Source organism: Pseudorca crassidens, chromosome 10, assembly GCF_039906515.1.
Source record: "Pseudorca crassidens isolate mPseCra1 chromosome 10, mPseCra1.hap1, whole genome shotgun sequence".
NCBI lineage: Eukaryota > Metazoa > Chordata > Mammalia > Artiodactyla > Delphinidae > Pseudorca > Pseudorca crassidens.
The window spans coordinates 39,388,123-39,414,679 of record NC_090305.1 but is presented as its reverse complement, the minus strand read 5'-3'; the positions used below and the strand labels follow the sequence as shown (position 1 = coordinate 39,414,679).

Below are 26,557 nucleotides of genomic sequence, written 5' to 3'. Positions count from 1 at the left end.
GGAGCTTTTACAGTCTGTGCTTCTGTGATTCAAAATTCCTAAATTAAGTTGGCTGTAAATTAAAGTAAAATACAACCCCACTTAGCTCTGAGCCCCAAGCTAATTAATTAATCTGACCCATAATGGTTTTATTCATTTCCTTCTGGGTTGTTCCCAGCCACCTTGCTTGGAGGGATTTTTTGGATTGGGGATTGGGAGAGTAATGTAGGTGTGTTGGAAAACCTCATTCTTCTATATTTCAGGTCACAATCATTACCTCTGGGACTGTGGTGGCTGAGGACTCCAGTGTAGCATCTCTTCATCATCAACAGGTGGCGCTGTTAGCCACAGCCAATGGAACTCACATTGCGGTGCAGGTGAGTTGAGGTCTGGTAGGATACTGTGGCCACAGAAAGGAACTAGAAGGGAAGGGGAACTAGAGGGAGGTCTTGAAGAGGACAGCATTTGGCTCAAAAAGAGCCCATTTCAGAGGACAAATCCCTTTCTGCCTGCATCCACACACCTGTCTCAGGCTCTTTCTTGACTGAGTCAGGGTAGGGAGCCCCTTCTGACCTTCAGGATAACTTCGATGGCAGTCTCCCTGGTGGTCTAAACCCTTCATGTCTTCGTGTCCCTGTTTCTTCATCTGGAAAATAAGGAGGCTGAAGTAGATGATGACTCCAATCAGTCATTCCCCTTCTGTGAGCAGACTGCCCTGTCTGACCCTGGACCATTCCACGGCTCCTCACCACGCCTAGCCTAATAGGACTCTATGAGTGAACTTCCTGTTCCTTGGGGCCCTACTAAGTTCTCAGGTGTTTGGCACTGGGTGGGTGGAGATTCAAAAAAGTAGGCCTCATATACTACCACTGGAATCTAGGAAGGAGGGTCTCACTCTCTCCTTCCTTCTCCTCCCCCTTCTCCACAGCTGGAGGAGCAGCAGACCTTAGAGGAGGCCATCAGCGTAGCCACTGCTGCCATGCAGCAAGGGACTGTGACCCTGGAGACCACAGATTCGGAGAGCGGCTGCTGAGCCCGAGAGGGCTGGGTCCCACACCATGTTGGAAGAGGTGCCATGCCGTACAGGCATCCTTGCCTCCAAGGGCCCAGGCTGTGGCTGACACGTGGAAGGTGGCCACACAGGTCTCTAGGGCAAGAAGGCAGCAGGAAAATGGCCTGAAGGGCACAGGGATCCTGCCCAAGAGAAGGGCCAAGCAGCTGGAATCGGGGGAGTGTGTCATCCTCAGGAGCTAAGGAGGACAAGCTTGATCAGCAGGCTGCCCTGGGGTGTCCTCCCCCCAAAATCAGCTGAGCACCCTCTCCTCTCTCTAGAAAACACCCTTCCCGCCCTTGGTCCACTCCCCTTCTCAGGTGGCAACTGGGGCTGCTCTTGGGACTGGTCCTCTGCTCCAACTGGTCACTGCCCACTAGGGGAGAAGGCAGACAGCCCTTCAGCCCAGTAGGGGCAGCTTGGGTCCAGCACTGCCCCTCCCAGCAATAACCACCTCCCCGGAGGCCAGCCGAGATGTCTGGCCACTTGGCAGCAGGGACTTTCTGCCACCGCAGTCAGAATTGCTCAGGGGCTTGTGGCTGGAGAAAAGGTGCCCAGCCCCACCCCTACCCCCAGCTGCTCCCCAACCTCTCTGTGGCAGAGAGGCAGGGAGCAGCCTTGTACATACTGGGGATTGGGTGTAATTGGTTTTATTTTTTTTAATTCCATTTTGATAATTTTTTTTCCTGCTCTGGATGGTGGTGGCAAACGGGTGAATGAGTATTTAATAAAAGTTTCAAGTTTCCACCTGGGTCCCTCCCTCCTCCTCCCTTCTTTCAGCTTCGGTCCCTGGTGGCAGGGCTGGTCAAATCAGGCTCTTGGCCCTGTATCCCGGGCACAAACCTCACTCAGCCTCTGTGCCCGGCTGGTAGGCCTGCCCTCCCAGAGGCACAGGGGGAAGGAAGCCCTGGTATGAGAGAAGCCCTGAGGAGCTGCCGGTGGCTTCCTGCCCACAGCTGAGCAAGTAGGCTCCCGGTAGCCAAGCAAGACCAGTGTGAGCACTGCTTCCAGGCTCCGGTTGGGTCTCAGGCCTCAAGATGGGTGGGCTGGAGGAACTCTGTTTTCTCTACCTTACCTTGTGTTATGTCATCAGAACCCCACCACACACAGCACACAGTCCACTGCTCCAAGCGGGCAAAGCCCCATGGGGGGGGGTGCCTTTGCCAAGGTACCCAGGGTCTCTGATGCCTCTGCTGCCTGGTGCTCAAGTCCTAGCTTTGGTACCCAGCTCCGGGGGTACCCACCTAGGTGTCTGGGGCCATGGAATTCCAAAGCCACAGTCAGACCCCACTGAAAAGTACATGGTAGGACCAGCCCAGCCCTGGTGGGAAGAAAGGGATGCAGGGAAAGGGACTTGATGGAAAGAGCTCTTGGGTTTGACCCTCCTGCATGGGAGCATTGCAGGGATTGCAGGTGCCACTTTTCCTCTCTCCATTGTCACGGATGTGCCCCACCCTCTCCCCCAACGCAGACATCCTCTCCGAGGATGCCTAGCAAGGTCTTTTACTCTTGGGCCACCAGCTCCTTGGAAGCAGGGGGAGCTGGGACATGCCCCCAGGGAGGGGTGTCTCGATTGCCCGAGCAGGCTCCGTCAACGTCCAGGGCCACTGTTCGTGGCAGGAATATGCCCCAGCCCTCACAGGTATTGGATCTAAAGAAACGGAAGCACTGATGTGGAAGGCCCTAAATCGCCAGCCTCCTGCTCCCAGGCACCCCTGAAGCTGGACCCCACCATGAGCCTCACCCCCATGAGCTTCAGAATCTCTAGGTCAGGGCCAGTGGGGCCCCAGAGTGGGCAATGCTCGGGGTGCCTTTTAGAACCAAAGCCTAGGGGATGGGGAGGCAGCCGATCATGTGCCAAGTCCTCCTGACCTGGAGAGGTGCCCTGGCCCAGCTCCTCCTCCAAGTTTGTATTGTTGCCTTTTGTTTTCTTCCACCTGGGAGGAGCCCTACCACCACGGTAATGTTAGATGGTCCTAAAAGAAATGCTTTATCCACTGCCTACTCTGTGCTTTACATCCATTCTCAGACCTCTTTACAATCTATGAGGTGAGTATTTCTCCTGCTTTACCAATGAGAAACTGCTCAAGGAGGTTAAGTTATTTATCCAAAGCCTCCTACCTGGTAAGTGTGGAATTGGTACAGGACCTGCCCCCTTTTATCTGACTCCAAAGTCGGGATGGGCTTGCTTTTCCCTCATCAAGCTGCCTCTGGGAGCCCAGAAGGCTCCAGGAGGCTCTGGGGCTGAGGAGGCCTCTAGAGGGCCTCACACCCAGGGAACCAGGCTGATCAGAGTTGGAGCTCTAGCTCCCCAGGGCTTGGACCCCAGTTCCCATGCGGGGAGTGGTGCCGCTGAGCACTGCAAGAGCAACAGGCTGGGTCCTGCCAGTGTGGGGAGCCCGCGAGAGCAGGCAGGTGGAGCTGTTGCTCTGCACCACGGCCCTTCTGCGGTCTCTGCAGCCGTTTGCATTTCCTGAAACCGGATCTTGGTGTCAGAGCCGCCCCTGGGCCGGGCAGGCGCCTCAGCCATGGCCCTGCGCAAGGAGCTGCTTAAGTCCGTCTGGTACGCTTTCACCGCGCTGGATGTGGAGAAGAGCGGCAAGGTCTCCAAGTCCCAGCTCAAGGTGAGGGGCACCTGGGGCGCGGGGGAGGCCGGCAGACACGTCTCATCAGCCCCTGCTGCCTGAAGCTAGACTTGAAACCTGTGCTCCTCCTGGGGCACCCAGCTAGCCAGGGACACAGGAGGGGTGGGAGGGCCCGTGCTGGGGAACTGGGGCAACATGGCCTAGTGGATGCTGCTGCCCCCTGTCCAGAGGCCCCAGTGAGGTGTGTGCAGGGGCATCGCCCAGAGCCCTGGCCCCCAACTCTCGGGAGAGTAGAGGTGCCATCATGGGGTTCTGAGGGCCACAGGCCAAGCTGCATCCCAGACTCCGTGTGACGGGCACACGTCTCCCCAGAGTCAAGCTCGGGCACACACCCTACTCCTTCCTGCCGCTTCCTCCTGGCTTTGAAGAGAGACAGTTAGCTAGTGCTTGTCAGTCACTTCCTCTCGGAGCTGAGAGAGAGGGTTCAAGAGCCTCTCGCAGTCCCAAACCAGGCCAGCTCAGTCATCCTTCGCAGGAGAGCAGCTCCCCTGGACCTTGCCTCCCAGGTGGGACAGAGGTGGGAAGGGGCAAGGACTGAAGACCCCATTATACTGCTGCCTGGCTCACCCCTTCACACCGTACACGCCAGGTTGAGAAACTTACCTTAGACCCTGAGAACTCGAGTAGGGAAGGGGTGGAATCTGAGCCCAGGAAGAGCCCCATCAGTGATTGCTCTGAAATTCATGCTTGGTCCTAGATAATTCCTGGGGGGCCGAAAAGTTCATCGCCTTCTTTCCTGTAGCCCCGCGTTAGTGCTGCCTTCACCCTAGTTAGTGGGGAAGAAACAAGGCCCTAGGCCATTGGAGCCAGGGAACGCGGGGTGTCAGGAGCAGGGTGGGCGTCAGCCCTCTGGGATCCGCCTTAGGGATTCATTCATTCACTCTACAAATATTTACTGAGCACCAGCTACGTGCCTGGCATGAGGCTAGGCCATAGTATCCTGGCATCTCCCCTGCCACCCACCCCCCACAGAGGAGGAGTGCAGTCTCAAGGAAACCTCCATTCTAATTGATCGAGCTAGGAGGTGCCTGGAAACCTGGGAGAGACGGATAGGACAGGTTAGGCATTGTACCCCACCCCTATTCCATCCCCCTACTTTTGAACTTGGACACGATGAACTTGGATGTCCCAAACTGGTCCTATCCCATAATCGACCCCTTAGCCAGACTTGTGAGCATCCAGTAAGTGACTCTTGGCTCCCCCAGGAAGGAGAGTCCACTACCACTCTTGATCATCTGAGAGAATCTCCCAACAGACAGGTTCTTCCTTACGTTCTACTTAAATTGTCTTATTGCAGGTTATGTAATCTAGTGAGGTCTTCAGTATAGACAGAGGAAAAGCAGATCATCCAAAATCTGTCCTTGTGGAAACTCCATGTCCTACATCCACCTCCCACTCTGCCCCTTTAACATCTTTCAGGAACAATCCCAACCTCCATGGTTTGTTGTCTCCAAGGTTCCATTTTCTACCACTCCATTACCTGTGGCCCTATGACACCTCCAGACTCTCTAAGCCTCTCATACATGGAAGATACAGCACTCCATGGCTCTCCGGTTCCTGGGCCAATCAGGCAGTAAGCCTTCTTAGTTTGAGCCTCTGTCTTGGCCTCTAACTGGGTGGATACCTGTTCCCCACCCCCACAGGTTGAGTATTTGCAAGGAAGATCGCCTGGGGAGCTTGCATACTTGAACCATCTGCTGTCTTTGTACCGTCGCAGCTCACATTGAGCCCACTGCCAGCAGCCTCTGTGGTCCCACAGGGTCAATGGTAGATTTCAGCCCACTTGACAGAAAACTTGTCCACTCTGGGAATCTGAGCTAGCAGTGGGAGCCTCAGGCCCAGCGGCCGGTGGGGCATAAATGGTAGGGCCCATGTCAGGAGAGGAAGATAAGGAAGGCAATTCTCCCTCAAGCCCATAGTGCTAGATACTGGAATGGGAGGAAGTAGTGATAGTGTTGGGGGTGGGGATGCCGGAAAGGCAAAAGAGCAACAGAGAAGTGGCCAGAAGGCAGAGGAAGAAGCAAATGAGATACAGACCTGCAGGGCAGGGCACACTCCTTCCACTGGAAGACTTGGTGAGAAGGGAAGAGATCTTGGGGTTAGCCCGTCCTTGCTAAAACTGCCTCTGGCCTTGGCGTCCTCAGTTGGGAAGAGGCAGGAGACCCGCACCAGCCCAGAGCAGGCTGTGTCTGTCTGCAACAGTCACCACTTCTCCCCTGATGTGTTGGTAGAAAGGCTGCCACCTGCTGTCCTGGGCAAAGCCGTGATGAGGCCAGAAGGAGGAGGAACAGCAAGTGCTCTGAGAAGTACCCCAAGGAGTCAGGATTGTTTTCTCTGAAGAAGAGAAGGCTTGCGGGAGAGATGAAATGAGTTTTCTTCTCTGAATTCTTTCTTTCTTTCTTTCTTTTTTTTTTTTACGCGGGCCTCTCACTGCTGTGGCCTCTCCCGTTGCGGAGCACAGGCTCCGGACACGCAGCCTCAGCGGCCACGGCTCACGGGCCCAGCCGCTCCGCGGCAGGTGGGATCTTCCCGGACCGGGGCACGAACCCGTGTCCCCTGCATCGGCAGGCGGACTCTCAACCCCTGCGCCACCAGGGAAGCCCCTTCTCTGAATTCTTATAGAAAGTACAATAGCCTTTGTCCAGGTGGGTTGAGAAAAATAAAAATAGATCAGTAAGAATGGCACTTCTGCCCAGAACGGAGTTAGGTTGAACACAAAGTTTCTCAGGACTGTGAGCTTTGGCAGGGTCCTCAGAATCTCCCTCTTTAAAGAGCTTTAGGAGTGAGTTCCCATCCTGACAGTGGGCTGCAGGGAGGCGAGCCTTGGGAATGATGGGTTTCCTAACGGCCATACCATCTTCCCTCTGGGAGCAGCTTTGGCTTTAGACTTCATGGATGATCAGCTAAGAATTTGGCTTCCTCACTCCCTGACTGCCAGGGCTGGGGAGAGGGGCCTGAGATTGGGCGCATGGTTGGAGCAGTGTGTCTCAGTGGGGATCCTAGGAGGCTCACCACTTCCCCTTGACAGACAGGAGCAGGGGGAAGGCAGGGAGGGTGAACTAGGGCCTTCCCTACTTGGCTCTGTCAGGTCTCCCAGAGCCTCTCATTGGCACTCGGGGCAGTCCTGGGGCCCAGGGAGGGTCTCTTGCCCACCAAGAGCCTCTGAGCTTCGGGCTGTGTCTCCTCTGGAGAGGGACAACCACCTTCTCCTCGGTAGAGAAGAAGTTAATAACAACTCCAGTCTCAGAATCTGATGAATGGGGTCTTCAGCTTTGCCCCGACCCCTGCCTGCTGTTGGTCTCCTCAGTCTACAGTGTGGAGGAAGGGGAGGATGATTCAATGATGTGCAGAGCACTTGACTCAGAGCCATATAAGCTGAGGCCTATATTGCTCCCCAGTAGGGTGACCTTACGCAAGTCACTGCCCATCTCTGAACCTCTGGTTTCTCATCTGTAAAGCCTGAGGGCTGAACTGGGGATCACCACGCTCTCTGGCTAGCCTCCGAAAATAAATTTTAACAAAGTACCTCAAATAGGTGAAATTGATCCTTGATGCAACTTCTCCTCTCCCTTTTCTGAGCCTCTGTCTTTCCTTTGATGCTGACAGCCAACCCCTCCAAGCCCCTTCTTGGAGGCACACAGCAGGCACACAGCTAATCCAGAGATTCCCATCTTTTAAAATTCCTGGTGCTACTCCCTCATGATAGTTTTGCTTTAGTACCCCACTGGTTGAGAAAAATACATTCAGTGACTCTTAAAAAGGATCTATATATTTTAAAAGAATTACTTAGCACCTAGCTACGTTTAAAGACTATAGGCCATCTAAACGAGAGAGAGAGAGGAGAGAGAGAAAGAAAGAAAGAGAAAAGAAAGAAAGAAAGAAAGGAAGGAAGGAAGAAAGAAAGAAAAAGGAAGGAAGGAAGGAAGGAAGGGAAGGAAGGGAGAGGGGAGGGAGGGAGAAAGACTAAGGCCAGCTAGGAGAAAGAAATTAGTCATTCTTTTTGTAGTTAGTGCTTGGTACTTTTATGGATTCCCATACCCTCTGTATCTGCGTCAACTCCTGAAGTCTGCGAACTACAGGACCATGGGCCTGGCGCCCATTGCATTGCTGCACTGGAGCTTTTAGGAAACTCCCAAGCCCCCAGGGGAGAACCACACCCCCAACATGCCTCCAGAGGAAACAGTGAATAAATGAAGCCTCTTAAAGGTCAATGGCTGCCAACCCAGAGGTCAGGGGCTGCTTGGGTGGGTGGGGAAGACAGAGAATCCTCTCTGGGGGAGCCCAAATGGCAGCTTGTGAAAACTACAGACACCTGGACCCCACCCTGGAAACTCTGAGTCAGTAGGTCTGGGCGGGCCCCAGCAGATTTCAGTTTCAACCAGCTCCCCAGGTGATTCTGATGCTAACCTGAGCCAATGTAGCAGAGATCTAGCTAGGGCTTTAGAATCAGTCTTTGAGCAAGAGGACACTCCACCTCTCTGAGCCTTGGTTTCCTCCTCTGTAAAAGGAGGAGAATGAGAGCCCTGCCTCCAGGGCTAAGGATTGATTGAAATCGGCAGGTGAGTTCCGCAAGCCAGCCTCCACTCCTGCCATTTCCTTTCCAGCATGACCTTCCTCTGGTCACACTCTCTCCCCACCCCCGGCCCTTACCCGCACCCAGGCACAGGAAGCCTGGCAGTCTGAGGTCGGCTGAGCTCTCTGGGGAGAGGCCCTGAGCCCTGAGTGTCTAGAGCCTTTAATTCCTCTTTGTCCTGACACCTGATGGCTAACAGGGTTGGAGCCTCTCTGCCCTGGTCTCCTCAGATTCCCCTGGCAAAATGTCCAGGTGAGGAAGGTCTCAGAGGAGAGCGTGGGCCAGTGAACCAAAGAGAGGAACAGCTCAGATAACTGTGTGCTGCTGGGTGGCAGGTTCTATCCTGGGGTGGGAGGGAATTTGTACATCATCTCCTTGAACTCCATTTTTAGAAATGTGAAAACTGAGCCCCAGCGAGGTTCATGTGCTCAGAGAGATTCAGTCCACGTCCGTCTGACTTTTGTATTTTTCCTCCTTCTCCCCTTGAAGCACTTAGGTTCATTCAGTAGATATTTACTGAGTATCCATTATATGCCAGGTCCAGTGATACAACAGTGGATAAAACAGACAAAAAAACGCACGCTTGTGTTGCTAACGTTCTAGTCAGAGAACACAGATGATAAAATAAGTGATACATGACATGGAGGAAAATAAGGCAGAAGATATCCCTATCCTTACTGTGGGGGGTAGAGGGGATAGGATTACAGATTTAAGTAAGGTGGTCAGAGAAGCCCTCCCTGAGAAGGTGACACCTAAGTAAAGATCAGAAGGAGGAGAGGGTGTGAGCCATGACCTGGGCGAAGAATGTTTCTGGTTGAAGGAATATCAAGGGCCAAGTCCCTGAGGCAAGAGTGTGCCTGGTGTGCTTGAGGAATGCAAAGGGGCCAGAGGGGCTGGAGAGAAGTGAGCAAGAGGGATGAGGTCAGAGAAGGTACAGAGTAAAATCTCTGGAAAGACTCTGAGATTTTACTCTGAGAACCTTGGGAAACCACTGCAGCATTTAAGTGAGACTTGAGGAGTTAGTCAAAAACATTGATTAACACAATGTGGGGGACACTGTGTTGAGCTCTGGAGTCAGGGTTGAGATTAGAGTCTTTGCTGCCCTCAAGGAATGTAGAACACCCAGAAATGCTCACACCAACAGGGAACAGCAAAAGAACATTATCACAGAGCAACTTAATAGCAGGGCACATTAATAACAGTGGTTAATGGCACCCTTTGTCTTTTAATCTCTATAGTTTAAAAATGTTGCCATGAAAACAATATATGCTCCTGGTTCCGAAGAATATAATTTTAAAGAAGTTGAAATTTACTAGAAAAGTAAAACATGTTTTACTGGTTAAAAAAATTGAAAGACAAAAATAGTGTTAAAGAATGTGAAATTGCCTCCCCTCCCTGGGGAAGAGTGGTAGGGTGATAGCTGTTAACAGTTTGCTGAGTCTTCTAAATTTTTTCTATGTACAAATAAACTTACTAGGTTGAACTATATGAAATTGCTGATGTTTGATTGTTTTGACCTACTAAAATAGCAGTTTAATATGGTTCAGCATAATCTTTGCACACATATTATTTTACAAATATTTCATTCTACAGCTTGCTTTTTTTCCACCTGCCAGTATAGTATGCATATCTTTCCATGTCTGTTCATACAAGTATAATAATAAAAATAGCTCACAACTTTTATTAAGCAATTTCTATTATTGCACTATGTACCCGGTGCTGTGCTAAGCTCTTCATTCTAAAACACCCTGTGGAGCAGGCGCCTTTTTTTCCTCAAAGAGGAGGAGACTAAGGTCTTGGAGAAGTTAAATCACCTGCCCATAAGTACACATGTGGCAGAAGTTAAATTTTCAACCACACACAGGTCTATGACTTGGTGTACCTGTCCCCTCTTTTTTTTTTTTTTTTTTTTTTTTGCGGTACGCGGGCCTCTCTCACTGTTGTGGCCTCTCCCGTTGCGGAGCACAGGCTCTGGACGCACAGGCTCAGCGGCCATGGCTCACGGGCCTAGCCACTCCGCGGCATGTGGGATCTTCCCGGACCGGGTCACAAACCCGTGTCCCCTGCATCGGCAGGCAGACTCTCAACCACTGTGCCACCAGGGAAGCCCACCTGTCCTCTCTTGAAGGAGCCTTGGGCTGTCTCCAGTGCCTCATTTATTCTCCGTTTCTTTCTTTCTTCTTTCTTTCTTTCTTTCTTTCTTTTTCTTTCTTTCTTTCTTTTTCTTTCTTTCTTTTTTCTTTCTTTCTTCCTTCCTTTCTTTCTTCCTTCCTACCTTCCTTCCTTTCTTTCCTTCCTTTCTTTCTCTCTTCCTTTCTTCCTCCCTTCCCTCCTTCCTACCTTCCTTCCTTTCTTCTTTCCTTCTTTCCTTCATTTCTTTCTCTCTTCCTTTCTTCCTTTCTTCCCTCCCTCCCTTCCTCCCTCCCTCCCTCCCTTCCTTCCTTCCTTCCTTTCACCATGCCGCGGCTTTCGAGATCTTAGTTCCAGGACCAGGAATCAGCCCGTGCCCCCCGCAGTGGAAGCGCAGAGCCCCAACCACTGGACTGCCAGGGAAGTTCCCAATGCCTTTTATTCTAAACTATGCTTCAGTGAGCATTCTTGTACAGGTAACTGTTCTCTTGAGCATCTATAGGTTAGATGATTAAAATTGCTGGGGTCATGCCCAATTTTATTTTTGATACAGTCTTGCCTTCCAGAAAGACTACCAATTCACATCTCAACAGTGGGGCATTTGAGTTCCCATTTCTCCACAACCTCCTCAATACTTGATAGTATCAGTCTTTTGCATCTTTGCTAATTTGTTAGGTAAAAAATTGCACTTTCTATATGAGAAGGGAACTTACATTTGTTCTGTGCAGAGCTAACTCTCTCACTCTCTATATATATATATCTCACTCCATCCTCACGGCCCCTATACGTGGTGGGTATTATCCCCTGTTTCACTGACAATGATACTGAGGCTCAGGGGGTGAAGGAGTTTATCCAAGGCCTCATAACTAGAAAGTGAAGGTTCCTGGCCTTCCATATCCCCCCGCACGCTTCACTGGAGTGTAGCCATTTGGCTGGGCTATGCAGGAAGCTTCCTCAAAGAGGTGCTTTAGGAGGCTTGAAGAAAGATAAAGACATGGGTAATTTGAAAAGAGGCCAGGAGGCAACAGGTAGAAATATGTGAAACTCTTAGAATAACACCTATCTCTTCAGAAGTGGGTATTTGTCTTGTGTTGGTCACCCTGGATTCTAAGTGCTAAGCATGGAGTGGTGGCATCTCTTAGAGTGTGGACTGGTATCCTATGACCACGGATGTATTAATCATGTATTCTCTGCATATAGGTGGTAGAAACCAAGCTCAAAATAACTTAAAGGAGATGTTATAGATTGACTCACATAACCAACAAAACTCCAAGCATACTATTGGCTTCAGGCATGGCTGGATCTAGGTCCTCAAATGATGACTCTTTATACCTTGACTCTGCTTTTCTTCACTGATAGCTTTATTCTTAAGCAGGTACTTCCCACACAGGGACAAAAATGTCAGCTACCTCTATCTTCTAACAGCTTAACTCTTTCCATGTATACCCATGGGAAAGAGTACACCTCTTCTCCACTAGAGGAAGCAAAAATCCCAGGGATGATTCTCATTGGCCTAGATTTGGTCATGTGCATCCTTGAACCAAACACCACGACTCCAATGTGCCCACCTCTGCAGCCAGGTAGGGTAGGGGTGCAAATGGCCAATACCACAGATATTGAAAATGGGGGAGAGTTACTTCTCAAAGGAAAATCAAGGCTCCATTACCAAAATAAGGGAGGGGGGCAGAGTTCATCAGGAAGAAACTTCAGATGTCCTTTAGAGCAAGAGTAGGCAAAACCAAAGATGGCACATGAGCTAATTTGAAGATCATGGGAATGAGCGTTGGGGTGGGGATCAGAGATGGCTGTCCAGAGGGAAAGGAGGGAAAAGAGATACACCAATCCCCTTGCTGGGCCCCCCCTACTTCCCACTTTGCTGAGTTGAACCTGAGGCCCAGGAGAACATTAGGAAGAAGTCTCAAACCCTTCTACCCCTCCTCTCACAAAAGAGAATAAAGAAATGAAGACTTGGTATACACGCCAACTCTAGGATGTTGCCAGCTTCTGCCTCAGAGGAGCTGATTCCAAGGTGGACTGCTGGTGGTGGAAGCAGCCCTTAAATACAGCATTTATTGACTGCCTTTGGTGTGCAGAAGAGGACATAGGTGCTGTGAGACATAAAGATGAACATAGACCTGGCCTCCAGAGTTCACTATATAGTTGGGGAATGAGGCTCAGGGTCAATATATATATATATATTTTTTTGTTATACATTTATTTATTTATTTTTGGTTGCATTGGATCTTCATTGCTGCACGCGGGCTTTCTGTAGTTGTGGCGAGCGGGGGCTGCTCTTTGTTGCAGTGTGCAGGCGTTGCATTGCGGTGGCTTCTCTTGTTGTGGAGCACGGGCTCTAGGTGTGCAAGCTTCAGTTGTTATGGCTCGTGGGCTCTAGAGCACAGGCTCAGTAGTTGTGGCTCATGGGCTTAGTTGCTCCACAGCATGTGGGATCTTCCTGGACCAGGGTGCGAACCCATGTCCCCTGCATTGGCAGGTGGATTCTTAACCACTGCTTCATCAGGGAAGCCCCAGGGTCAATATTTTAATGGGGAAGCAGCCTTCAGAGCCGGGAACAACCAGTTGCAACCTCAACTCTGCCAGTTACTCAACCTGTCCAAGCCTCAGCATCTTCATCTGAAAAACAGAGATAATAATGTCTGTATATCATGGTTGCCGAGATTAGACGTGGGGTATAGAAAGCACCTCATACAGTGGCTGGCACATACTAGGTGACAATTTTTAATCATTCACGCTGTCTGTGATAAGTGCTATAACAGAATTACCCCAAGACAATTTTATTTTTTTCCTGATCTCCTTGTTCAAGCTTCAACATCTTTGTTCTAATATCCTGGGTTTGTTAACCAACCCATTTCCCCTCTGTACTGTCATGGCCGCCATCCCTTTTAGCCTTGTCCTCCACATCCCACAGACCATTTTTCGTGGCCCTTCTTTGCTCCCTCTCCAGCTCCCTTCCATCTTTAGCAGGGCAGTGACTGGAACTGCACATGCCCTTCCTGGAGCAGACACACTGGACTCCAGGCACACAGCAGCCTGAGTCTTTGATGGTAGATGTCAGGCTTCTGCCCTTGAGCCTTGGGATCTGCAGAGCTGGATTTGGATCCTAGGCTCTTGCTCAGTGTGGGTCCTTGGGCAAGTTACTGAGTCGGTTGAGCCTCGGCGTCCTTGTCTGCAGAAAGGGCACATACCTACCTGACGAAGTGGCAAAGGGCATGGCCGCCTTGGTTTGAATCCCAGCTCTGCCAGTCCTGTGCCCTTGGGTGAGTTACTTAATGTCTCAGAGCCTAGGGTTTTTTTTCATCTGTGAAATGAGGATATAAACACTGGTTATGTGGGTTAAGTGAAGTATATGTAAAGTGCTGAGCACAGTGCTTGGTGCATAGCAAGTGTACAAGTTTTAGTTTTTTGGATTTTATTGAGGTATAATGTACATTTTAATTTCAGGTTTACAATGTAATGATCATATATATATATATATATATAGTGAAATGATCACCACAGTGAGTCTAGTTAACATCTGTCACCATACATGGTTACACAAAATTCTTTTTCTTGTGATGAGAATTTTTAAGACCTACTCTCTTAGCTACTTTCAAAGATGCAATACAATATTGTTAATTATAGTTACCATGCTATATATTATATCTCCCCAGGACTTTTTTTTCAATATTTATTTATTGTATTCATTTATTTAGCTGCGCCGGGTCTTAGTTGCTGCACGTGGGATTTTCGTTGTGGCATGCAGGATCTTTAGTTGCGGCATGCGGGCTCTTTTAGTTGCGGCATGCGGGATCTAGTTCCCTGACCAGGGATCGAACCCGTGCCCCCTTCATTGGGAGCTCAGAGTCTTAACCACTGGACCACCAGGGAAGTCCCCTCATGACTTACCCGAAGTTTGTACCTTTTGAGCACCTTCACACATTTCACCTCCCCGCTCCACACCTCTTGCAACAGTCTGTTCTCTGTATCTGTGAACACCTTTTTTTCCCTTTTTAAAAAATTCTACATATAAGTGAGATCATATGGTATTTGTCTTTCTCTATCAGACTTATTTCACTTAACATAATGCCCTCAAGGTCCATCCATGTTGTCGCAAATGGCAAGATTTCATTCCTTTTTTAATGACTGAATAACATTCCATTGTGTCTATATATACAGAAGCTTTAGTTATGATTGAATTGAATAATGTATGCAGAAGACTCAGCCAGAATGGGGGTGGGGACAAGTGAGGAGGTGGGAGCCGCCCTTTGGCCCAGTTTTGGTTGGGGTTCAGGAAGGCAAACTGCCCTCTGTCTCAGGTGCTGTCCCACAACCTGTACACCGTCCTGCACATCCCTCACGACCCTGTGGCCCTGGAGGAGCACTTCCGAGATGATGACGATGGCCCTGTGTCCAGCCAGGGGTACATGCCCTACCTCAACAAGTACATCCTGGACAAGGTGGGGCCCCTCTAACCTCTCCCCACTTCCCAACCTGACCAGCACCCTAATACATTGCCACCCCAACTCCTCTCCCTATGAACCCCATTTCTGTCCCCTCTGTCCACCCCTGCTCTCCCATCTCCATCCTTCACCTCCCAGCCACTTGCGCCCTCCTGGCTCCCCTTAACTCACTCTCAAGCTTCCTCCTCTCTATCCTAGCCTCCACCTTTCCGACGACCTTCCACCCCATCCCTGCCTAGCTTCCAGCTGTAACTTTTACAGAAGACTCTCCAGTTTCCCCCAAGTGCTGTCCCCCCTGCTTCTCCCAGCTGTCACTGTCTTCTCAGTTTCTCCTTGACTGTCCACTCCCTCCTGGGCTTCCCCTTCTTTCTCCCTGGGCTGAGGGACCTGAGTTTCTCTGTGTGCAGGGGACTTGGGGGCAGTGGTTGTGAGGGAGTGGTGGCAGTAGCAGGGCTAGGGGCTGGGGTCAGGCTGGTTGGTCAGCTAGTTACCTGATCATCAGCTCAGGGACTCCTCAAGTTAGAGCCCCAACATGGCAGTGTGGGGAGCAGGGGAATAGATGACCCTAAGAAGCCAGCTGGAGCCTAGTTGGGTGGTAGAGCAGGGACGGGGCAGCCTTCTCAGCTGACTTGCCGGCCTGGTGGCAGGTGGAGGAGGGGGCTTTCGTTAAGGAGCACTTTGATGAGCTGTGCTGGACCCTCACGGCCAAGAAGAACTATCAGGTGGATAGCAACGGGAACAGCATGCTCTCCAATCAGGATGCCTTCCGCCTCTGGTGCCTCTTCAACTTCCTGTCTGAGGACAAGTACCCTCTGATCATGGTTCCTGATGAGGTAAGCCCCAGGGACTTTATCACTTGGGGACAGACCTTAGCAGAACCATGAAGGAGGCCAAATTGCCTCCGTACTTTCCCACATCCCCTTTCTTCTTTATCTCCCCACCCTGGGACCTGTTCACACCCATCTGTCTCCAGATGCTTAGAAGTGTCCATATCAGAACAATTATGCCTTCTCCCAGGAGGTCAAAAACTACACTTCCTTCAAGGCTCTGCTAGCCCTCACAGTAGGAAAATGATCTGCAAATTCTATTTACACAGAGGTGTGAATGCCTGATACATGACTGGGCATTTAAAAATGAGAACATTTAAAATCAAATGGCAGGATTTTAGGCGCTGTGGCAACCTGAGAAGGATGCTATTATTAGGGGAATAGAGACCTTCCTGGGACATCTCTCCAGTTACTCCAAGTGTGCAACCAAGTCTGCCCCTGGTTTCAGATTTTCTCTTCCTACCTTCTACAATATAGGAGAGAGCCAGGGCAGACTCCCCTCAGGGCCCCAGAGAAGGCATCCTGGGAGCAGAGACCTAGAATCTAGCCTCTACCTCCTTAACTCATGGGTGAAGCCAGGGCAGATGCCCCCCCTTTTCCAGTCACCCTGCACCCTCCCTCTACTCCCCCTCCTCTCTCCCCTGTCCATTCAGCCTTCTCCTGACCCTTTAGCCCTTTTGGTGGTTGCGAAGATACCAGGGCGAATTTAGGTCTTTAGAGTAGGGTACGTGGGGGAGAGATCCACCGTATTTACAAGAAGTCCTGGCACATCTAACTGCGCTCAGATTCGTGCCCTTGCCTCTGTTGAAGAGTGAGGGGTGTCCCGCCCCACTCTCAACAGAGACCCAGTAGCCCCCAGAGTGAAAGTCCTGGAGAGAGTTTCCCAAGGAGCTGCTGGGGCAGTCGAGGGACATGTGTCTTATCTATATAGACACCTGGCTGGCTGGGCATCTTTGTCAGACTCCTGCCAGTCAGGATGAGTGGCCTCTCAGAGGTCAGAAAGCTGCTTGCTACTGTGATCAACATGCCGTGTGAACAAACTGCAGCAGGAGGTACCCCAACCACCACTTCCTGTTCCTCTGTAACAGGTTTCCTGTCCCTGCTCTGCTTACTCCACCTCCAATCCCCTTGCCCTCCCATAGGGGAAGGATCCCTAAGGTTGGGGCTTGGGGCTTGGAATAAGGACTCATGGGATGCGGATCTGAATTGAGTTCTGGCTGCTACCAACTTGCTGTATGATTCAGAGCAAGTCACTTCCCCCCAACCCCCGCACTTTTTTTTTTTGAAAGGAATTCCTTTATTTTTTATTATCATTTTTTATTTATTTATTTTATTTTTTATTTTTGGCTGTGTTGTTGGGTCTTCGTTTCTGCGCAAGGGCTTTCTCCAGTTGCGGCAAGCGGGGGCCACTCTTCATCGCAGTGCGCAGGCCTCTCACTATCGCGGCCTCTCTTGTTGCAGAGCACAGGCTCCAGACGCGCAGGCTCAGTAGTTGTGGCTCACAGGCCTAGTTGCTCTGCGGCATGTGGGATCCTCCCAGACCAGGGCTCGAACCCGTGTCCCCTGCATTGGCAAGCAGACTCTCAACCACTGCGCCACCAGGGAAGGCCCCCTTCCCCTTTGAGCCTCAGTTTTGTCATCTGCAAAGTGAGGATATTGGATGAGAGGGCCCTTGTTCCCCTGTTGACATTTTCTATGACTTGCTGTCTCGGCCTGGCCCCTGGCCCCCTCAGCTCCCACCTCACCCTGCCCTTAATTCAAGGCAGGAAGGAGTGAGACTGGAGCTTGGGGAGGGGATGCCTGAATTGAAGTTGGAGCTCCAGGATTCCCTCCTAAATCTCTACTCAGGTGTCCTCCAGCGTTTAGTTGTTTTGTCCTCTGACCCTACCCCACCGTCCTGTCCCTGGTCACTTCTGCCCAGGCCCCGGGCGCCTGATGGGAGCGCCCCCTGGTGTTGGCACCAGCGCCACAGCCTGCTGCAGCCACCAAGCCTTCCCTCCCCCACTCCAGGTGGAATACCTGCTGAAGAAGGTGCTCAGCAGCATGAGCTTGGAGGTGGGCTTGGGTGAGCTGGAGGAGCTGCTGGCCCAGGAGGCCCAGGCAGCCCAGAGCACCAGTGGGCTCAGCGTCTGGCAGTTCCTGGAGCTCTTCAACTCAGGCCGCTGTCTGCGAGGCGTGGGGCGAGACACCCTCAGCATGGCCATCCACGAGGTCTACCAGGAACTCATCCAAGACGTCCTGAAGCAGGTCAGGCCAGGCTGGGAACTAGGGGAGGACCCCGAGGAGGGTGAAGGTGGGGGGGGGCAGTGATGCCTCTGACTTTGCTCTGGCTGACAGGGCTACCTGTGGAAGCGAGGGCACCTGAGGAGGAACTGGGCAGAACGCTGGTTCCAGCTGCAGCCCAGCTGCCTCTGCTATTTCGGGAGTGAAGAGTGCAAGGAGAAAAGGGGTACAATCCTGCTGGATGCGCAGTGCTGCGTGGAGGTGAGGGGGACAGTTGAGGCGGTAAAGCACATCTCAAGGCTCAGAGGGGCTCCAGTGCAGTGTGAAGGCAAAAGGGTCAGGAGGAGGGTAAATGGGAAAAGCCACAGTGACAAATTCCCGCTTAGATGAGTGCAACCCAAATACAGCTGACCCTTGAACAACACAAGTTGGAACTTATATGTGAATTTTTTTCAATAAATACATTCAGGAGTACAGCCAGCACCATCAGCAGTTGGTTGAATTTGCAGATGTGGAACCAGGATACTGAGGGCTGACTTTAAAGTTATATGTGGATTTTTGACTGGGCAGAGGTTTGGCACCCCTAACCCCTGCATTGTTCAAGGCTCAGTTGCATACCTGGGTACCTCAAAGCTATTCTCAGCCATGGCAGCAATTTTTTTTTTCTTTTAGAAAAGTAACACACTTTATTTTTTCTTCCAGTTTTATTGAGCTATAATTGACATACAGCACTGTATAAGCTTGAGGTGTACAGCATAATGATTTGACTTACATACATCATAAAGCGATAAGCACATAAGTTTAGTGAACATCCCTCATCTCATATAGATACAAAATTAAATAGAAAAAAATTATCTTGTGATGAGAACTCTTAGGATTTATTCTCTCAGCAACTTTCCTATATAACATACAGCAGTGTTAATTTATCATGTTGTACGTTACATCCCTAGTACTTATATCTGGAAGTTTGTACCTTTTTTTCTTTTTTAAAATTTATTTTATTTATTTTTTGGCTGCGTTGGGTCTTCATTGCTGCGCGCAGGCTTTCTCTAGTTGCGGCAAGCGGGGGCTACTCTTCGTTGTGGTGCACGGGCTTCTCATTGCAGTGGCTTCTCTTGTTGTGGAGCACGGGCTCTAGGGCGTGTGGACTTCAGTACTTGTGGCACACAGGCTCAGTAGGTGTGGCTCGCAGGCTCTAGAGCGCAGGCTCAGTAGTTGTGGCGCATGGGCTTAGTTGCTCCATGGCATGTGGGATCTTCCCGGACCAGGGCTCAAACCCGTGTCCCCTGCATTGGCAGGCGGATTCTTAACCACTGTGCCACCAGGGAAGCCCTGGAAGTTTGTGCCTTTTGATGACCTTCCCTCCTTCCCTCTATCCCCGCAACAACCTCCCTCCCCACCTCTGGTAACAACAAATCTGATCTCTTTTTCTATGGATTTGTTTGTTTGTTTTTGAAGTATAATTGACCTACAATACTGTGTTAGTTCCTGTTACACAATGTAATGGTTCGGTATTTCTATATATTTCAAACTGACCTCCACAATAGGTCTAGTTATGATAGGTCACCATACAAAGATAACTATGTAATCATAGTTATTGACTATATTCCCCACACTATTCATTTTACACCCATGACTCACTTATTTTGCAACTGGAAATTTGTACCTCTTAATCTTCCTCAACTTCTTCCTTCCTCTCACTACGCCCCCTACCCTCTGGCAAACACATCTGTTTGTTCTCTGTATCTATAACTCTGTTTATGTTTTGTTATGTTTGTTTATTTGTTTTGTCTGTTTTAGATTCCATATGTCAGCACTTTTTTAAAAAAAAACCAAACTGCAAATCAAATACTAAAGTCATTGGTGAATAATGTGGACTTTGCTAAAGATTTCAGAGGAGCGGCTTATGTCTCACTCTACCCAGCAAAACTTTCTAAAATTCCTCTGAAGTTCTTTCTCCTTCACCCAAATTCCATTCCCTTTGGCAACTCTATACCTCCCTATTCTTTCTCCCTTCCCATCCCTTTTCCTCCCTTGACTCTGTCCATTATTTTAGAGGCTTAAAACAACAATTTTAAAAACTGTAGTGAAAAAATATACATAACATGAAATTTGCCATTTTAACCATTTTGTGTTACAATTCAGTAGCATTAAGTACATTCACATGTAACCATCCCAATTATCTATTTCCAAAACTTTTTTATCATCCCAAACAGAAACTCTGTACCCATTAAGCAATAACTCATCCGTCCTTCCCTCCAGCCCCTGGTAACCTCTATTCTGCTTTCTATCTCCATGAATTTGCCTGTTCTAGGTGCCTCATATAAGTGGAATCATATAATATTTGTCCTTTTATGTCTGGCTTCTTTCACTTAGCATCATGTTCTCAAGCATGTTGTGGCATGAATCAGGACTTCATTCCTTTTTATGGCTGAATAATATTCCATTGTAAGGATGTACCACATTTTGTTTATCCATTCTTTGAGGATATTGGGTTGTTTCCATCTTTTTGCTATTGTGAATAATGCTATTATGAACATCCAGGTACAAGTTTCTGGGTGGATATATTTTTTTTCTCAGGGTACATACCTAGGAGTAGAGTTGTTGAACCATACATTAATTCTATGTTTAATTTTTGAGGAACAGCCAGACTTTTCTACAGTGGCTGCACCATCTTCCATTCTTACCAGCAGTGTATGAAAGTTCCAATGTATCACCAACACTTTTTATTTTACCTTAAAAAATGTTATTATTATAGTCATCCTAGGCTCTATCCATTTTTGTCACATAGGGAAACAGCTGTCATTGTGGAAACAGCCCAGATCTAGGCAGAAATCCAGCTCCACCACTAATAGGCAGTGTGAATTGGGCAAGTTCCTGGACCTCTTAGAGCCTCAGTTTCTTTCTCTGTAAAGTGGAGCTAATAATCCATGCCTGGTACAGACTCTAGAACACATGAAGCTCAGTAGGTGATAGCTATTATTTTCCACTAGAATGTAAGCTTAGGGAAGGCAGGGATTTGGTCTGTTAGGCACATCTCAGTATCCCAAATGCCCAGAGCAATGAGTGGCACTCAGTAGACACTACAAAATATCTGTGGAATGAATGAATGGAGAACTTTCTCAACAGGCAGGGCTTTGTGGAAATGAACGGTCTCGATAGTGAGGACCCTGTCATGGGAGATGTTCCAGCATGATTTGCATAAACACTGAGTGATCCCTCTGTGCTAGGCCCCATGGAGAGATACCAAGAGAACAGTCCCACCTTCAAAGAGCAAAGGATACGGAGCTGTGGGCACACAAGTATCCCCATAACTAACCTTCAAACCGGGCCACGCAGGCTCCTGTCAGAGTGGGAGGGGTGCCCGGGGAGGATGGTCAGCCAGCGGGGGTAGGGGCTGGAGCTGCAGCACCCCTGGGGCAGGTGTGGCCCTGACTCCAGTGAAGCCAGCCTGTCTGGGACCGTCCACCCTCTCCCAGGTGTTGCCCGACCGAGAAGGGAAGCGCTGCATGTTCTGTGTGAAGACTGCCTCCCGCACGTACGAGATGAGCGCCTCAGACACGCGCCAGCGCCAGGAATGGACGGCTGGTGAGTGCTCGCTGGGTGGCCTGGACCTGGCTGGCCCTCAGTCGCCTCACCTGTGAAAGGGGGTGACAGCACTTTGCCCAGCGGGAGGCTGGGCACGGGACACGGGCAACTCCTAAGGCCCCTTTCTGGCGGTGGGTCACCTCGAGGCTGCCCTGCCCCCGGCCAGCCCCTCCCGCTCCCTCCGCAGCCATCCAGACGGCGATCCGACTGCAGGCCGAGGGGAAGATGTCGCTGCACAAGGACCTGAAGCAGAAGCGGCGCGAGCAGCGGGAGCAGCGGGAGAGGCGCCGGGCGGCCAAGGAGGAGGAGGTGCTGCGGCTGCAGCAGCTACAGGAGGAGAAGGAGCGGAAGCTGCAGGAGCTGGAGCTGCTGCAGGAGGCGCAGCGGCAGGCCGAGCGCCTGCTGCAGGAAGAGGAGGAGCGGCGCCGCAGCCAGCACCGCGAGCTGCAACAGGCGCTCGAGGGCCAGCTGCGCGAGGCTGAGCAGGTGGGGCAGCACAGCGCAGGAGGCGGTGGGCTGAGGGGTGTGGTGCGGTCAGGCCTGGGAGCTGAGCACTGGGGGCGGGGCCTGGGGCGGACCCTTGGTCGAGGGCGGAGCCACGCATTGAGGAATGCAAGTGGAGGCGGGGCTTGTCTTGAGGGGTTTTGGGAACAGAGCCTGTGGGCTTGAAGGATGGGTATGGGACGGGGACTGTGCCAGGAACAGGGCCTGTGGGATAAGGAACCTGGCCGAGGGATGGCTTGAGAGGAGAGATGGTAAGGGGGCGGGGCCTGAGCCTACGAAATGGGAGGGTCGGACCTGAGTGCTAGGTGTAGAGTGGGACCTGGCTCAGAAACCTTGGCTGGGGGCGGGACTTGGACAGAGGAGCTGCTAAAGACGGTGTGAGTGGGGATGAGTTTGGACCAAGGCTGGACTAGGTTGGACTAGACTTGATCTGAGTTTATAATGAAACCATTTTGGGGAATGCAGGATGGGAGGAAGGCAGGATGAATGTGGAGGTGGACTAAGCGTGTAGAGGCAATTAGATTTAGGATTTAAGAGATCTAGATCTGGAGTCAGACACTGTGGATTCAATCCCAGCTCTGCCTCTTAGGAACCGTGTGATCCCAGGCAAGTTACTCAGCCTTTCTGTGCCTCAGTTACCTGTGACATATTGATGCCAATAGAACTTGGCTTATAGAGGTATGGAAAGGAGGATCAACTAAGGAAACACTTTGAGTTATAATTGTTATAACAATTATAATTATTGTCATTCCCTTCCAAGCACTACCCTAATTATAATTATAAAACGTTATATTATAATGTATAATAATAACTATTAAGGCTGGTGCTAAAAAGGGGATGACTTGAGCCCCTTTCCCCCATGTAGTTCACTGACCATTATCTGAATTAGTCAGGCTTGCAGAGGGGATCAGATCAGGAAACGCTGACATGAAGGAACTCCCCAGACCCTCACCCAGAGATAAGTAGTTGGGCTGGCCTAGCAAAGCCCTGGGGAAAGGAGCAGCATACCTGCTGCCTCTCTCCCCCATGCCCCCATTGACCTGGCTCCATTTCCCGAGCAGGCAAGGGCCTCCATGCAGGCTGAGATGGAGCTGAAGAAGGAGGAGGCTGCCCGGCAGCGGCAGCGCATCGAGGAGCTAGAGGAGATGCAGCAGAGGCTTCAGGAGGCCCTGCAACTGGAGGTGAAAGCTCGGCAAGACGAGGAGGCCGTGCGCCTAGCCCAGACCAGGTAGAACTGAGGGGCCCCTTCTGCTTCCCCTCCCTGACTTCCCGACCCCAACCCCGCCCCACTTGCCGAGCACCTGCGAGGTGCCTTGGCTCTGGAGGTGACACAGTGGATGCCTGGCAGACTGCTGGAGGAGGAGGAGGAGAAATTGAAGCAGCTGCTGCAGCTGAAGGAGGAGCAGGAGCGCTATATTGAGCGAGCACAGCAGGAGAAGCAGGAGCTGCAGCAGGAGATGGCCCTGCAGAGCCGCTCCCTGCAGCAGGCCCAGCAGCAATTGGAGGAGGTGCGACAGAACCGGCAGAGAGCCGACGAAGATGTGGAGGTGAGGCCTGGGGTGGAGCAGTTTGGAGGCTGCCAGGTGAACGAGGGTGAGCGTGTTAACGCACAGGCTCTGGAACCTTCCCTCAAGCTCTATCCCTCAGGCTCCATAATTGCCTGGCCGTGTGACCTCTGACAAGTTGCCTAACCTCTCTGAGTTCCAAGTCCCTTATCTGAGAAAGGAGACTGATAATAGCATTGCTATGAAGATTAAATGAGATAACACGTGAAATTAAGTATGTAGTAAGCACTGAAGAAACCTTAGCTATGACTTTTATCATTGTTATTAATCTGGGCAAAAATTTTTCCTCCTACTCTTCCAGCCCCTAATTTGCTGTCCCTGTACTTTGGCTCCATTCTTTGGAGCCTGAATCTCCATAGAAGACTTTTTTTTTTAACTTTTGATGTTTTGTTTTTATTAATATTGATTATTTTATTTTGCTTTGTTGGCCTACATGGTCATTGTAAAAAATTCAAACATAGAAATAAGTATCAAAGAAAGGGAAAGTTCCTCTATGATTCCCCACCCCACAACCGCTGCTAATGGCTGAGTGAACACTGGAGCAGAGGCTTTTGCATTAGGTCTTGGGAAGGTGGTGTAATGCAGTGGTTCAGAGCTCCGTGTATGTCCCTGGGCAAGGCACTTAACCTCTTTTGAATTTGTTTGCTATTAACTTCTGCTCTGGAAGTTAAATAAGATATTAGTACATCTTAGCTGCTTAATAAGTGGAAACTATGGTTATTTCTGACCCTTTGAGGGCCTGTGAGTCCCCTGAAATTCGACGCCAACTCATTATGAGTTGAGTTCTTAATGATTTCATAACTCTTTATGAACATACATGAGTTTTTCTGGGGAGATGATCAATAGCCTTTGTCAGATCCTAAGGGGCATGTGAACCTGAAAAGGTCAAGACTCTCTGTCTTGGAGGGTGGCTCTGACCCACTCCTCCCTGGTCCTGCCTGCACAGGCTGCACAGCGGAAGTTGCGCCAGGCCAGCACGAACGTGAAACACTGGAATGTCCAGATGAACCGGCTCATGCATCCAATAGAACCTGGAGGTGAGGAGGGTTAGACCCTGGAGCTTTCCCTGGAGCGGGGATGGAGAAGGGAGGGTGGAAGGGATACCCCCAGATCTACCGAGCCAGCACAGGACTGCAGATCAGCGGGTTCTCCTCTCCCCCTTTGCATGCACCTTGCTCCTTCCTCATACCTGCCTTTTTTCTGCTAGACAAGCGTCCCACCACCAGCAGCTCCTTCACAGGCTTCCAGGCCCCTCAACTTGCCCGCCGCGACTCCTCCCTAAAACGCCTGACTCACCGGGGATCCCACGGCAGCAAGACCCCCTCACCCAGCAGCAGTGAGCAGCAGAAGTCCCTCAATTGTGGGGAAGAGGCGCCCATCTCAGCTTCTGCCCCTCAGGAAGATAAAGTGGACCCAGCACCAGAAAACTAACCTCTACTAGCCTCTTTACCCCAACCTCATGCCTACTAGGACCTGGCCACAGCTGGCCTGTGGGTGACACCAGCCTCTGCAGAAGAAGGAGCTACAGTCCTGGTGCCAAGGGCCCAGGCCCTCCAACCACGAAACAGTCCAGAATGGAACCTGGTTCATCTTCTTGCACCAGCCCCAGGCCCCAGACCACTGAGGCTGTCAGGGATGTTAATCCTTGAGAACTCGACCCTGTGCCTTAACCCAAAGGACTCTATGCCCTAGGCTGGGAAAGAGAGTCAACAAGCAAGCCAGGGGCCATCTGTCCCCAGACTGCCACCAAGTTGTGGAGGCACATTTCCAAATAAAATCAGCTCTTGGGATAAATTATGCATCAGGTCTATAGTCTGTCTCTTCTACCATTTTCTCTCTTCTTCCCTCAAGTCCAGTTATATGTCCCAGAAAGAGTAAGGTATAATGCAGTGGCTAGGAAAGTACACTCTGCCACTTTCCAACTGGGTGACTTTGGTCAAGCTTCTTCACCTCTCTGTGCTTCAGTTCCCATGTTGGCAAAATAGGGATAGTATAGTACCTACCTTACAGGGTTGTTCTGAGGATTAAGTGTTCAGCACGTGAGCAAGCACTATTATTGGTATCACCCCAAAGTGTTTATTGAATGTATATTCTATGCCTTGCAATTTCCCAGTTTATTTAATTCTCATGGCAATGCTAAGAGGTGGATATTATTATTCTCATTTTACATGTGTGGAAATTGAGGCTCAGAGAAGTCAGGTAACTTGCCCAAATCGTTTCAAACTTGCTTCTCTTCCCATATTGTCTGACTTACCTACCTTGTTACCTAAGACAGAGATCTGGGAATCTAGGATGACTTGCTCCCTCCCTGCCATCCCCCTCATGAAAAACCCATCATTAAATCCAGTAGATTCTCTCTCCTTCATGCTCTCATATCTACTGCTCAATCTCTATCCCCATGGCTCCTGCCAAAATTTTATCCTCCACCTGCATGCTCACCTTTGACTCCTTCTCCATCTTGCCCCATATCTAATCAGTCTCCAACTCCAACGGATTGGATTTTCTTGGTCACTCTCAAATCCACCCCCTTGGGGCCATGTCTCATGGCTACTGCCTTACTCTGGCCCTTGTCACCTCCCAATTGGACTAGAGCAGTAACCAAGTCTCCTTGCTAACCCTTCTCCCCACAGCTGCCTGGATAGGCTTTTTTTTTTTTTTTTTTTTTTTTTTTTGCGGTATGCGGGCCTCTCACTATTGTGGCCTCTCCCGTTGCAGAGCACAGGCTCCAGACGCGCAGGCTCAGCGGCCATGGCTCACGGCCCCAGCTGCTCCGCAGCATGTGGGATCTTCCCGGACCGGGACACGAACCCATGTCCCTGCATCGGCAGGTGGACTCTCAACCACTGCACCACCAGGGAAGCCCTAGATAGGCTTTTTTTTAATATTTATTTATTTGGCTCTGGGTCTTAGTTGTGGCACTCAGGATCTTCGCTGGGCCATGAGAGATCTTCAGTTGCAGCATGCAGGATCTTTTAGTTTGGCATGAAGGATCAAACCCGGGCCCTCCTGCAT

The 26,557-nt window shown here is 50.5% G+C and overlaps 2 protein-coding genes across 11 annotated transcripts in view; both read left to right on the top strand.

Moving 5' to 3' along the window:
- The window catches only part of ZNF76 (zinc finger protein 76), a 31,507-nt gene extending 29,730 nt beyond the window's left edge, over positions 1-1,777 (top strand). For all 9 annotated transcript variants that reach the window (XR_010946866.1, XM_067753250.1, XM_067753249.1 and 6 more), the window contains 2 exons: positions 243-356; positions 908-1,777. Coding sequence is in view for 8 of the 9 variants with exons in the window: in XM_067753250.1 (XP_067609351.1) it covers positions 243-356; positions 908-1,012 (219 nt within the window). In the remaining variant the exon portion in view is untranslated. The remainder of the gene's footprint in view (positions 1-242; positions 357-907) is intronic.
- Positions 1,778-3,201: 1,424 nt separating this feature from the next.
- On the top strand, positions 3,202-25,342 carry DEF6 (DEF6 guanine nucleotide exchange factor). Of its 2 annotated transcripts, none has more exons than XM_067753246.1 (11): positions 3,202-3,654; positions 14,695-14,835; positions 15,486-15,671; positions 17,676-17,912; positions 18,003-18,149; positions 21,368-21,476; positions 21,643-21,962; positions 23,042-23,208; positions 23,329-23,527; positions 24,492-24,582; positions 24,753-25,342. In XM_067753246.1, exons 1-11 carry the CDS (start codon positions 3,559-3,561, stop codon positions 24,974-24,976), a joined length of 1,917 nt encoding a protein of 638 aa, XP_067609347.1. In that variant the 5' UTR covers positions 3,202-3,558; the 3' UTR covers positions 24,977-25,342. The 2 variants fall into 2 exon arrangements, with proteins under 2 accessions (XP_067609347.1, XP_067609348.1); XM_067753247.1 differs by having other exon boundaries at positions 3,204-3,654; positions 21,664-21,962.
- The last annotated feature ends 1,215 nt before the right edge of the window (positions 25,343-26,557 follow it).